This window comes from Vespa crabro, chromosome 21 (assembly GCF_910589235.1).
Source record: "Vespa crabro chromosome 21, iyVesCrab1.2, whole genome shotgun sequence".
Taxonomy (NCBI): Eukaryota; Metazoa; Arthropoda; class Insecta; order Hymenoptera; family Vespidae; genus Vespa; species Vespa crabro.
The window spans coordinates 1,932,501-1,947,500 of NC_060975.1; the positions used below are offsets into that span (position 1 = coordinate 1,932,501).

The 15,000-nt window shown below is 33.6% G+C and overlaps 1 protein-coding gene and 1 long non-coding RNA gene across 5 annotated transcripts in view; one reads left to right on the plus strand and one right to left on the minus strand.

Moving 5' to 3' along the window:
• The window catches only part of LOC124431422, a 69,905-nt gene extending 68,373 nt beyond the window's left edge, over positions 1–1,532 (minus strand). Inside the window, exons 1-2 of one of the 3 annotated variants that reach the window (XR_006943992.1) lie at positions 1,455–1,532; positions 386–534 (exon numbers count right to left, since the gene is read on the minus strand). This is a non-coding gene — a long non-coding RNA (uncharacterized LOC124431422). Of the gene's footprint in view, positions 1–385; positions 535–626; positions 739–765; positions 1,176–1,454 lie in introns of those variants that run through there. The other 2 variants (XR_006943990.1, XR_006943993.1) reach the window with 2 other exon arrangements.
• A 2,058-nt stretch (positions 1,533–3,590) lies between these two features.
• LOC124431419 (cell wall protein DAN4-like) overlaps positions 3,591–15,000 on the plus strand; it is a 15,515-nt gene continuing 4,105 nt past the window's right edge. The window contains exons 1-2 of one of the 2 annotated variants that reach the window (XM_046979332.1): positions 3,591–4,587; positions 4,705–7,024. In XM_046979332.1, coding sequence (XP_046835288.1) covers positions 6,043–7,024 — 982 coding nt within the window. In that variant the 5' untranslated portion in view covers positions 3,591–4,587; positions 4,705–6,042. Of the gene's footprint in view, positions 7,025–15,000 lie in introns of both variants that reach the window. The other variant, XM_046979331.1, reaches the window with a different exon arrangement.

The following is a 15,000-nucleotide window of genomic DNA, read 5'->3' on the forward strand; positions in this document are numbered from 1 at the left end:
GTAGCGAGAGCCGCCTAGCGGACGTCTCTGTTACGAATGATATACGCCAACCACACGCATGTGTGTATGTATATATATATCATACACAGGCAATGTTACGCATACACCAAAGACGATCTGTTTCGTACGTGCGATCTATCTACGGTTTCCTCCTCGAAAGTTTTCACGTGAATATTTATGCGAATTCATTTCCTAAAAGTTCTTTACTACCCCGTAACTATTTAATTTTTATAAATGTTAAATATTATTATAGGTTATGACAAAATTATTATAGATAATGATGAAAGTATTATAGGTTAACCTTTCAAATGCATACGTAGTTATACAAATATATATATATATATATCAATTTTTCTTTATATTATTTTATATTATTTTATCTTACCTCGAATAAATTCGATGACAATGAGCATAGAAATATAGCTGCCAATAATTCACTCCGTAAGTTTGTAAGAACCTCGAAAATTGGATCGATTTATGGACGTAGATGAATGGACATTCACTTGCACGTTCTGCTGAATTTTTTTATTATTCCTGAAACAAAAGACATACGATGTTTTATAAAACGATAAACACTTAATACACATTCGTAAAAAGGTTCGAAGCTTCGAAATTGATATACGAACATTAATATTACGTTATTATTTCAATGAGTTAATAATATCTTTCATTTTCTGAAACAATACGCTAATACGAAAATTAATGAACGAGATTTGTAAAATTTAATGTTTATATACGTATGTACGTACGTACGTACTCACTCACGTTTCGATCGATCTTCGAAGGACTAATTGTGTCCCTTCTGACCGCTATGTTTATCTATCGTTTGTTATACATATACATATATATATATATATATGTTTCCCTCTCCCTTCTTTCGAAAGATCTTCTACGTCGTATAACATAATACAATGACCTTGACAAACAAACCAAGTTAATGGAGAAAAGAACATATTTATTATTTTCCACAAAAAATATGTACACTCGATCGTCATTCACCGATCTAATAACAACGTTCTTTTACGTCCATTATCGTAATTTCTACGTTAATTATAGAATTGAATATTCGTAAAGATACGCGTATGCATATACATACGTGTCACACGTTCACTCGTAATAGAAAATTTCTTTTCTAATTAATTTATAATTAATAAATTTATTATCTGTCGTTATAATTTAATCGATCGAATTTTTCTCCTTTCTACGAGACAATTTGGAAAAAATAAAGAAGAATATCTCCGTACCTTTCGTAACTACCTAACGAAATATTCAAATATCTTTCTCACACTTTTCCATTTTTTTTGTTTTCTGGAAATATTAGATATCGATCGATGATTTATATATATTCTATCAGATTTCTTCGGATCATTAGAATTTTTCTTTACTTTTCTTTTTAATCGACGTATTATTATAATTTGTGGATTAGAACGGATTAGAATAAAACGTTAACTTACATTTTTACAGCATAATCGATCTCACGACCTGCAGCGTTCACTTTCACGAAGAACAATGACCGTTAAATAAGTAACGACGATCGTGATTGGTCAAATTTTGGGTGGTCCGATAGCTAACCAATCGTATGCTAGTTTTTTGTTTAACGGAAAAATTTACATAAAATTGTGAAATAATCGATTAATTAATTAAATCAATCGTATTAATATTATTTTTAATATCGAAATATACGATAATTATCAAACCAAATTTATCGTTACGTATATCCTAAGTAAAGATATCTTTAATTAATTAATCATTAATTAATTACAAAATAACGATGAAAAAAGGATCGAAATAATTGATATTAAATTGATATAATTAATAAATAATAACGATCAATGAAAATAAGAACAAATGGAACAGATAGATTTTCTTTTTTAATGAAGAAAAAAAATCAATTTATTATATCATGTTAATTAATCGATATCGATAATTGACCAATCAGATACCCAGATTCGTTTCCGCATCGTGATTGGTTAATTGGATCAAAGGATAAGGAAGTATTCTAAAACGTACTCAAATTTGTTTCATACGCGTGTACTTTAGATTTTAACGAAAAAATTTGATATAGAAAAATTGTTATCGAATTAAAATTTTATATAAGATAGATACGAAGTACATGTACAAAGGTATATAGATATACACACACACACACACACGCATATATATATATATGTACGTATATAACGTCGTAATATTTAATAGAATAATAGAACGGATGCATTCTATCATCTCTTAATGAGTAAGTCTCTTACTTGTATTAGCTTTTCCTGCTTGAAAGCTAACCTAATTAAAAATTGAAATATTCAATAATATATAATTAAAAATTATTAACAATATTCATCGATTATCTCATACATCGTATATTTTTTCTTTTTCTTTTTTTTTTTTTTTTTCTTTCTTTCTTCTTCTTGTCAATCGTATTTATTATTTTGCTGAAAATTAATATAAACATTTTATATTTCGTCTATTTCATTGAGATTTTTATATTAAAGTATTTCGTAAACGAGATCGCATACATATAATATAAATCAATTTGTAGGAATAATCTACGATCGTTTCTTTTGAAATAAATGAAAAGGGGAGTCGAGTGAAGTCAAAGAAGGCGTTGCAACGAGTTCCGAATCTCGAAAACTTGCAGAAGCACGCGCGCGTCCTCAAGGAGAGTAAAAGAGGCCAGTGAAAAAAGATAAAAAGAAAGGACGAGTTCTATCCCTCTCTCTTTCTGTCTCTCTTTCTCTCAGTCTTTCTCCATCTCTGTCTCTCTTTTATATACCCCCCGCAGTCGAAGATCTTCCAAATACGTAGGTCATCTCTTTCTTGTTGCGTGCAAGAAGAAGTGGAAGGAGAAGGTGTAGAAGAAGAAAGAGAAGAAGTGACGAGAGAATACGGTATATCTCAGTGAGTATATAGATAAGAAAAAGAGAATAGTAGAAAGAGAGAGAGAAAGAGAGAATATGATAGTAAAGAAGAAGAAGAAGAATAGGTAAGATTCAGTCCTTAGAACGAAGAGAGAAGCTGTGAGCGATCGGCACGTTCGTTCGTGTTCGTTGCGAAGAGTAAAGAAGGTATATATATATATATATATATATATGTATATATGGGTAGAGAGGATAATGGTGATCGGTGGTGAAGGGTGAAAGGGAGGTTCGATAACTGTACATACACGCATACATAAAGAGTAGGACAGATATATATGAATGTGTATACACGTGTATAATATCGCGCAAGTTCGCGTTTCAAAGATCGCTCGTCGCCGCGCTCACGTCGAGTGGACTATAGCGCGCGAGACTTTCGAACGACGGTTATTTCGCGTCTCCTTTCGTCGTTTCTCTCGATGGATAACTTCGCTGTTAGAGAGTATTGCGGGGAGTAATAGAGAAAGAGAGAAAAAGAGAGAGAGAGAGAGAGAGAGAGAGAGTGTGAGCGAGTGAGTCACAGTGAGAGAGAGAGAGAAAGAAAGAAAGAAAGTGGTGGTAATATAGTGGGGAAGGCTGGTCTATAGTGGGGGACGGTACGTTGACGAGAACGGCCGAGGTAACGACGGAAATGACCGAGGTCGTTCCAACGAAGGCCTCGCACGGTCGCAGCAAGAGGCACCACAGTTAGTCGCTAGAGGGCGCTTCACACGCGTTGGACGCGTCTTCGCGCAACTCCGTTATAATACTTTTTTTTTTGCAAGGGCATTAGACGACGACGAATCATCATCAATCGTGTACCGCTTGTATACCGCTAACTGCGTTCTCTCAATCTATCTTTCATTACGTTAGACAGAGAATAATAGACGTTTATAAAAGCAAGTTACTACGGGCTTACGAGACGTTACACGAAGTTTCTTTTTTTTTGCTCTTTCTTTTCATTTATTCGTCGTCATTATCGTTATCATCTAACAGTTCTTCTTCTACTAGAAGAAGGAAAGAGAGTAAGAGAGAGAGAGAGAGAGAGAGAGAGTTCAAACATAACGGTTAATCGTGCCCGATCGTCGATCGTTGCTTTTTCTCGAAGCTTGGCGGGAGTTTAGATTTACGAGAGAAGTTATAAACACAACTACGAAGATAAAGTTATTCGTCAAAAGCTTACTACGGGCCGTGTGCAATATATATATATATATATATCATACATATATATATATATATATATATATATATAAATCATTTTCCGAAGGCTTCTTTTATACGCATCGTTTTTCGAAAGGATCAACGATTATTTTTCTCCTTACATTTTTCTTTCGTTTCTCTCTTTTTCTTTCTTTTTTTTTTCTTCTTCTTCTTTCTTTTTTTTAAATTTTCTCGCGAGTGTACTCTTTTCGTCGCGTGTGTGCCAAGAGATATACGAAGAAGACAAAAAGCGCGCGACGAGCCGGTTCGAAATTCGCACGCGCGCTTCAACGCGTTCCAGCCTTTCGTCGTCATTCTCCTTCTCCTCTTCCTACTATCTTCTCCTCCCTCTCTCGTCGTCGTCGTCGTCGTCGTCGTCGTCGTCGTCGGCGGCGTCGTCACCGTCGTCGTCTCGCGAAGGCTCGCGCGCAAGTGCGTGCAACGTTGCCAGATCAAAGTTCTCGCGGGCGCCTTATGACCAAGAGAGAATTCTAACGTGAGAAGAAAATGTTACGAGGAAAGTGTGAGAGAGAGAAAGAGGGATAGGACGATTGTGTGTGTGTGTATATATATACATATATATACACACATATATATATATATACACGTATAGATATAATATCATCGAGGGGAAAAGTAATATACTCGAAGGAAGAATATAAAGAGAGAAGAAAAAAAAGCGAAAAAGACGAAAGACGAAAGAAAGAAAGTGAGTGAGTGAGAAATAGATAGTGAGAGAGAGAGAGAGAGAGAGAAAGAACGAAAGAGAGAGAGAGAAAAGACGACGAAGGCTTCTCGTCGTCCTCGTTCGTGAACGTTGGAAGTTTGTTTTCAGCCTTTCCGTCGGTCTCTCGCGCTTGCCGCGTTGCCAGATTTCCAAGCGACGAACCGTGTTCGTCGTGTCTCGTCGCGTACCGCCTCCCCCTCGCCGTTTTACTCCTCTTCATTCTCCTCCTCCTCCTCCTCCTCCTCCTCCTCCCTCCTCCTTCACATCATCATCATCATCATCATCATCAACAACAACAACCTCCTTCTTTCTTAAAAACTTGCGAAAACATTTTCGTGAGAAACTTTACGTGCGTGTTGAAAAACACATATATACACACATATATATATATATATGTATGTACGATTGGGACATACATTTAGTGAAAGGTATATATCGATGATATCGATTATCAAAGTCCGGCATTTTCTGGAAATTATTATTTGATTGTTTTTCGCGCGTGATTTTTGAGTGCCCAAAGAAAAAAGGAAGAAAGAGAGAAAAGACGAAGAAGACGAAGAAGAAGAAAAAAGAAACAGAAGAAGAGCTTCACAAACGGCCGAGAGAGGAAGGAACGCGCGCGGCCATTATTCGAAATTCGGTTGGATCGCGCGTTCGTGCGACGTTGCCAGTGTGGTTTTTGTTAGAGAAGACCGGGCGGCGCGAGTATTTCAACGCGCTTTCGAGAGACACGACGATTCCAAGAAGGATAATCATCTCTCTTTCTCTCTTCTGTTGGGCGGTGGTGCGAGCAAGTAGACGACGGTAATACGATTAGAAAAGAAGTGAAAGAAGAAGAAGAAGAAAAAGGAAAAGAAGAAAAGAGTGAGAGAGAGAGAGAGAGGGAGAGTACGGTTTCTTTATTTTTTCTTTTTTGTTTCACTCCTTCTTTTTATGTGTCCGGGTGAAAAGAATTTCGATTACGTCGGTTCGACGCGGGCTTTCGAACGACGACGTTTCGGAAGTGTTAACAGTAATTTCTTGAGAACGAATAGAAAGGGACAGATTACCACGTGATTCAGAGAGGGAAAAGAATACATTCTACGAAGTATATATATATATATATATATATACACACAGAGACACTACGTACGCGATATTATATCGTGTCGTCGAGTAGAGAAAGAAAGAGAGAGAGAGAGAGAGAGCGACGTTGCCGCGCTCTAGAAAGAGCAACAACGAAATATGAGCGCACGAGTGTTGAATCCGGCTATGATGACGGAAATGAGTCGGAACATAGGGGGAGGGCGAACGGTGCCGAGCAGGGCAGCTCTTGCGCGCGTTAGAAGGGATCTCTTCGGTCCCGTCGACCATGCCGCGGCTCGTGCATTGGCCGAACGCGAGTTACGTGCACAATCGTTGCTCGACAACGAACGTTGGGGATTCGACTTTCACTTGGAAATACCGAAATCGAATTCCCGATACGAATGGGAGATCGTTACCGCTAATGACGTCGTACCGGAACCTTATGCCCTACGTGGTATGCCGTATTTGAGGAAACACGCGCCTTCTACACCAAGAAAAAAACGAGATGAAAATGTGCAACAACAACAACAACAGCGATCATTGATTATCGCTAGTACTGGTGCTACTACTACTACTACTACTAGTACTACTACTATTACTACGACGTCTATTCCTCCCCAACGAACGTTGAATGGAACGACCAATGTGAAAGTAGCGCCGTTGGCAGCAACAACAGCAGGAGCAACAGCAGCTACCGCGGTCGTTGTCGTTGCTGATATTTCAACGACGACGACGACAGCTACAACGACGATGATAGCAACATTACCAACGACAGCAACAACAGATCCTTCTTCTCCCCCCTCTCTTCCTGCTATCGTTGCCAATGGAAAATCAAAGAAAACGACAACGATTGTTACTACTCCACAACGTGCCGAAGACAAATTGGTATCCGTTGTTCTTCCAACCGACGAACTTCTCGATGAGAATACCGATTCCGAAAGGACGCCACCTCAACGGGAACGATCAAGGATACCAGAGATCGGCGAAATTACGCCGAACGAGACCTCGTCCTACGATAATAATTCGTACGAGAGTCCTAGGAAAAAGAAGAAGTACTCGATCGAATCTAATAACACCAACAACACCAATAACACCACCCCTGTATTGCCGGCTAACACGAGGAAACAGTCGACGATTACCCGTAAGTTATCATAATTTTTCTCCTTTTTTTTTTTTTTTTTTTGCTTTTACGCTTTTCTTTACATAGTTAAGCATAAGAGATCGTTCTGGTATTGAAATTTTCCTCTTTGTATATATATTTGTCTTTTTTTCCTGACCAATGGCATTCTCGCGTATTCGTCATATATCGTGATTAATATCGTTTATTAATTAAAAAAATTCGCGTTAATAACGTGCTCATTATTCGATCGAGCGAAGTATATAAATATATTCTATATGTGTATGTTTTGCTTGACGAATGAAAAGGAAAAAAAAAAAAAAAAGAAAAAAAAAGTAAAAGGCGAATTATTTTCTACGTATATATGTATTGATCGGATCAATCGATCGATCGATCGGATCGCGTGTTCGTGTTTACGTTCTCACGCGAAAACAAGTCAGTCGTGAACGAAGAGAGGCAAAACAAAACAAAACGAAATATAACCACAAAAAAAAAGAAATGAAAAAGAAAAAAAATCCGTCGTACTTACATCTGTGATATAGGATAAACGAACTTTCTCTCTCTCTCTCTCTCTCTCTCTCTCTATTTATCTATCTATTATCTATCTATCTTTCTCTTTCTCTCTTCGTATAATTGTTTATATACTTCGCGTACGAGTGAACGAACGAAACCTTAAGGCATTGTCTCCTGCTGTAATTTGTAAGAGAAAATAGGATTTGTTAGGGGAAAAAAAAAAAAAAGAAAAGACAAAGAACGATATTTATATTATATATATATTACCAAATATACTATAATTTATTCGATGAAAGAGCAAGAGAGAGAGAGAGAGAGAGAGAGAGAGAGAGAGAGAGAGAGAGAGAGAGAGAGAGAGAGAGAGAGAGAGGAGAAATCAGGAAACAAAATTTTAATCAATTAGGTTCATTGCATCTCGTCTCTATCGAAACGACGACGAGTTATTCGTAAATTTGTGTATATACATGTATATGTGTGTATATTTATTTATGTATATGTATGTGTATATAAGATAAGATGGAATCTGACAAAATACATTTGAATAAGTTTTACTGGTTTTATGATCGACAAGCATTAATTCCTTAACGATAATCGTTAAATAATATCGATTAAATAGCACGATTATAAATATCTTCGTTTGTATTCGAAAGAATAGAAATACTATTGAGGTTAGGATTCCGCGTACTACAAGTAGGAAGGAAAAAAAAGGTATATAGTAAAGAAATCCGAATTTGATATACATTTTGAATAAGTTTTATGATCGATTATAATTGATTAATTCATTAACTATAATCTATTAATAATATCGATTGAGATATTTGAAAGAATAGAAATATTTTTGAGGTTAGCTCGGATCCAACCGTTAATGGAGAACTTTTATTTGAAAGAAATTAAGTATGTTCTAACCTATTATTTTCTTATCGTGCGAAATCACGTCATTTGGAAATAATTAAATTGAAAGAATGAGTAAGAGAGAAAGAGTGAGTGAGTGAGTGAGTGAGATAGTTTTGAAATACGCGCTTATTTCTTTTTATGAAGTGTATGAGAGAAAAAGAGAGAGGGGAAATGTCTTTAACTCGGATAGTAGCAATCGAGTGTGTTTCGCTTGGAGATCTTTCTTGATTATATAAATGCCGATTGCGTAACCTCGATCGGTGCTGGAATACGTTTGTTTTAAAAGCTTATTGCGTATAGAATAAAACGTGTATCATCTCCTTTATACCATGTAGACCCTTTTTATCTATTTGTCTATCTATCTATCTATATGTATCTTTATATATTTGGAAAGAGTGAAAGAGAGGGGAGAAAGAGCGAGAGAGAGAGAGAGAGAGAGAGAGAGAGATTGACTTCGATTAAAGATCATGGAAATAAAGGAAAGAGAATATAAGAATACAAATGAAAGAGAGAGAGAGAGAGAGTGAGAGAGAGAGAATAAGATAAAAACAGAGTCGGCGAACGGAGCTTCGATTTTCGCGCCTCTAATCTATTCGAAACGACGCGCGTATCTTTTATGATTAAAAGCAAGGTTCAAAGGCGAAATAGTTTTGTTTATATCGTTGCATGTTTTACATAAATATATATACGTATATACACCTACATACATATCAATTTCGTAACTTTTGCATCGTTTAGATTTGTATAACTATAATAGGTGCACGTATATAAATTTTTTACATTTATCCTTTCTCTCTTAAGTAGTTTTATTATTATTATTATTATTATTATTATTATTATTATTATTATTATTAATTTTTTTTTTTTTATTTTCTCTTATTTATGTTTTTATTTTCTTTTATATTTAATAATCGTTCAATTAAAATCGAAATTAACATGGATCGATATAAGCCATTCGTAATGCGATATTATATTTTGTTTCGAATTTTGCATTCCAGTTTCTCCACCTCTTACTCTTCCCCGATACACTTTTCCAATGGATCAGCCATTTTTTTTTTTTTTTTTTTTTTTTTGCTCGCGAGATAATAAAACATTGCAGCCTAGGTCAATCTAATCCAGCGGTCGGCAAGGTCGTCCCAATTTATGTAATTACGCAAGTCAACCGGTAATAATGAGAAATTGCAGTTGGGTTTCTTTCGTTGTTCTCTCTTTCGTTGTTCTCTTTTTCGTTCATGCATATATTGCGAAAGATACACATAGATTATATACAATATATAATATATATATATAATATATATTATATATATATATATATAAATTATACGCATATTGTTTTTCATTATGCATGTGTGTATATGTGCATATATATATATATACATACATGTATGTTATATTCTACATGCAGTTTTTTATTTCATATAAATGTAGAAATACAGATCGTGAGAGAGAAGGAGAGAGAGAGAGAGAGAGAGAGAGAGAGAGAGAGAATTTTGTTATAGTTTTTATTTTATTTTATTTTATTTTACTTTTTTTTTTTTTTTTTTTTTTTTTTTTTTTTTTTTTTTCCTGTTATTCTTTTATCCTTCTATTTTTCTTTTTATTTATTTATTTTTTATATCATGATTTAATCGGAAAGAGTTTATATAAAAAAAAGGAGATACTTCTATTTCTCCGACGGAAAAGTTTTGTTGACGATTATGGCCGTGCCTATGTCTGCATCCTGCTGTATTGGTTAATGCGATAAAGTTAAAAATAGATATCAGTTAAATATTTATTTATTTTTTTTTTTTTTGGTGGAGGGGAGGTTTTCTTTCTTTTTTTTTTCTTTTTCTTTCTTTTTTTTTTGCTTCCTTTCTTTTCGCGGATAAGCAGCGAGCATCATTGTCTAAGACAAAAAAAAAGGCAGAGAGAGAGAGTGAGAGAATATAAATAAATTCATAAAAAATATTTGACCTTCAAATTCATAAAAAATTTCACTCCATTTTGTTTTGTATTATCATTGTATAAGCAGATAATTAGTTTATTATAATTTCTTTCTCTTCGTCCTTTTTTTTTTCTTTTTCTTATTTCTTCTTCTGTTATAATTAAATTCTCGAAGGAATTCAATATAAAAGAAATAAATTCTAATCTAATCAAGATCTATATATCGATCTATCTCGATCTAACTAATCGTAGCAGCAATGAAATACTTTGGTGACAGAACAACGACTTTGATACGGAATAGAAAAATCCTTTTTTTTTTTTATTTTTATTTTTATTTTTTTTTTTGAATTTCCCGCGTTATCTCGACGTTATTATTTTCGTGATCACCAACGATAATAATGAAAACGCATTGCAACTAACGTTATCGAGTTTGTTGGAATACATTTTCTTTTTCTTATATTTTTTTTTTTTTTTTTTTTTTTTTTTTTTTTTTAATGAGAGAGAGAGAGAGAAATAAAGAAGAAGAGTAATAACAACGTTGGCCTTTCGTCGCACGTGCAAAATAACGCACGTGGTTTCAAGGTTGACTAATATTGCCGGTCTGGTGACGCATTTATCTGTAAGAGAATTAGTCACTAAATCTAGTTTTTTTTTTTTTTCCTTGTATAGAATTTATTGGTTATATTCATCATAGCTTTTTCTTTTATATGCATGCATAATTTTGTATCTGTTGATTTTTGATTAATGAAAGTCAGATTGGTGATATAATATTCCTTTAATTAATTAATACTATTAAATGAAGAATTATTTGTTTCTTTTCAATTTGTATTCATTAAAAAAAATGAAAAAAAAATGAAAAAAGAAAAAAATGAAAAAAAAAAAAAAAAAAAAAAAAATAAAATAGAAAAAATAAATTAAAAAAAAATTTTCTATTTCAAAAATCTTTAATCTTATTAAAAAGTTAAAATGTTTCGATGTCGTATCTTTGTAGATTTGATTTCTTTTGGAAAATGGAAAATTTAATGAAAATTTAACATTATTTATCATTGTCAATAGGATTACGGCCATTTTGTCCCTTTTTGACTCGTATAATACCTCACGGTCTAATTCTCTCCCGTTTTCTTCTATTTATTATTCGATCCTGCAAACCACCCACGCGACGTGACTATTTCTGGATGTGACTCCGCCGTCATCTCCGTTGTCGTCGTTGTTGTTGTCGTCGTCGTTGTCGTCGTCGTTGTCGTTGTCGTTGTCGTTGTCGTCGCCGTCGTCGTTGTAGTCGTTGCTTTGTCGCGAGTGGTCCAGCGTACGCGATGACAACGAGTCTCTTCTCTCCACTGTGTTTATATTTTTGCGTTGCACCGCGGGATGCCGGCGCCATTTTTGTTCGCGCGCCAACGATATGCAACGAACTTCATACGTACGAATAGTGTCATCATCCTACGTAGTTTAAAAAAAAATTCTTTCTTTTTTATTTTTTTTTTTATTCTTTTTTTTTTTCTGTACAAAGTTCCTAACGATTTATATGTAAAAATTTGTAATTAAGTCGGTACGTTTTTTATTTTTTTTTTTTTTTTTTGTACATATATGTACATATAAGGTATTTTAATATTTATATATGTATATATACATATATATAAATATTTAATTTTTAAGATTATATCACAATCGACATGTATCGTCGATTCCCGTTAACTTTAAAAAAATTAATTAAATATCATACGAGTGTGGATAAAAAAAAAATCAATAATAAAAAATTGATGATAATCGATAATAAGTTGATATTATTGTTAATAATTTAGTTTGTTTCGAGGAGAAATAAGAAAAAATTGAATAAATAATTGTTAAAACGTAAGTGGATAATTCAACGATTAGAAAAGAAGGTCGCATTGTAACGAATACGTTTACGGTAGAACGAGCATAGGTTAGTAACGTATTTTGCTTTCTCTCTTGCTCTCTCTCTCTCTCTCTCTCTCTCTCTCTTTACGCACACACGTAGTACACACGTATATAATCTATAATACATAAATGCACGCATACAGTGGGGTCTCGAACGATTTTTGTAACGTACTTTATTAATGAGCCGAGCGGCAGTCAGCTGTAGAGACCCATATGGGATTTTCGTACCACCCCCGTATAGGTTAACATAACCTCTCTACCTTCCCCATTTTCTCAAAGTCTACCTTACCAGTACTCTGTCTTTTCTACACCTTTTGTTCTCGAAATGATGTGCGTGTACAGCCGTCTGCATTGTATACACACACACACACACACACATATATATCTATATATATGTTTGTAACTCCGTATGGGGGTATCAGCTGTGCTCACAATCGTGACGCAGAGCTAGGGGGTGAGCATAGGCACCGATCCCCACAGAAGAGACTCGTCATCGTCGTCGGCATTTTAAATCAGTATCGTCGACGATGCACTCGGCACCCTTCCTTTTTCTCTCCCCTTCCCCAACCCCCTTCTTTGTGTCTTTCTATATATGTATATATAAACGACCCGCATATGCTCACTCAAGCCGTCCGATTTCGAATTTGCTACGATGAATCAGATTTACCGGTTGCCAATGATCACGGTTATTATTGTTATCATTATCATTATTATCATTATCATTATCATTATCGTTATCGTCGTACGACTGGTCGCACTCGGCTGAATCGATAATCGATTCGAGATTAAAAACTTGGAGGTTATGTTTCGCGATTTTCATCGGTAAACCTATTATAAACCATTTTAGATTTTATTGCGTTTAATTGATTGAAAATTAATATATCATTATTAAATGTCGTTGATTTCGTTTTGTTGTATTTGAAAAAAGAAAGAAAAAAGAAAGAGAGATCAGATCAGATAAGAGAATAAAAACGAAAATTAAGATATTCTAAAGATAATTTTAGGTTAGAAATTTTTATATTAATTTTGAATGTATCTGTTATTTTTGAGATATAACGAGTTAACGTAATCATTTATAGACGATGAACGATATTAAATAATATATGACTGACTGTCGTTGGAAAGTTTTGTTAATGATCGTTCGACATTTATCGAATCAGATTGGCAATAGTGCTGCGTTGAGGTCCTTCCCGTCATGTGACCTTAGAGCCATTTCAAATTTCAATCATATATAATTTAAAAAAAAAAAAATAAATAAATTAAAATATATTCACACTATCTGTCGTTTCCCAGCCTGTCCGATAAATTATTAAAATTCGTAGAATTCACTTTTTTTTTTTATCAAATTATTATTCAATATTCAAGGTTTTCAAAATATCCGTGTAAAAATTTTATAAATAATTCGAAAACATATCAATCTTCTTCTTTCCCTCGTCGTCCTTTTTTTTTTCTTTTCTTTTTTTTTTTTTTTAATATATATATAAAAAAAATCGTGTCTTGTAAGGAAATCGAGGGACTTCACAATAACGTAATTCGAGCGTGTATCCTGTTTACATGACGTCCGGTGAAACATACTACATATGTATAATCTATATAATGAACGTGGAAGAGAGGAAGAAAAATATTGCGGTGGTGATGAGGTTGGTTGGTGGGGCAAAGGGAAGGAAGGAAATGAAGACTAGTAATAGAAGTTCGATAGCCTTTCTCGAATCGATTTATCTCGGGGAAGAACATTGCGAGTTCTTTTCTCCTTCCTCTTCTTCATCTTCTTCTTCCTATTTTTTTCTCTTTCTTTTTCTTCCTTTTTTCTTTTCTTTCTTTCTTTTTTTTTTTCTTTTTTTCTTTTTTTCTTTTTTTCTTTTTTTCTTTTTTTCTTGGAATCATGTTCGTCCAATTGCGGTAAAGAGTTGCGGTAATTTCTTGATAACTTGATAAGCATTTTCCTTTTAATATTACTCTTTAATGTTATTTAAAAATGCAACGCGATGCAACTAAGATGCAAGGATAATATTACGTTTGATAGTTTTTTTTTTATTATTACTGTGAAAAAATTAATAAGAAACATTAGGAAAAAGTCTTTATTAGATTGAAATTATTTTTTCGTAGAGATTTCATACGTATATATATATATATATATATATATATTAATAATAATAAATAAATTAATATTTGTAGTATATAGTATAATTAACTATACTATATTTTATATTCTCGTTACTATACATCTTAATATAATTAAAAATAAAGGCAAAATATAATATATAGAAATTATCAATATTATATCAATACAGAGTATAAGTTATATCGTTTAGTATAATATACGAACTAATATATTAATTGTATTATACTAACAATAATAACAGCTTTATTAAAAATTATAACAAATTGTATTTTATAAAAGAAAAACTTATTTCGTATCATTCCTCATATCATAATATATCGTATAATCAAAATAATTATATATATATATATATATATATCACACTTACACACGTACACGAAGAGAGGAAAAACACATAATGTAGTGTCAGATTTTATATATAAAAAAGAAAAAAAAAAAAAAATCTAAAAAGGAATCGATGCGTGTTCGATTGATAATGATCGTGTCGTGAAATAAATAATCATTTTTTTTTTTTCGATTCGTACGAGACTCCATGGACGACACGCGTGTGCAATGAGAATGGGAGGAGAGAAGGATGAGGGGTGTATTTGGATAGGTAGATAGACAGGGTGATATAGGAAAGAGGGGTGGCCCTGTGGGAACGTCAAAG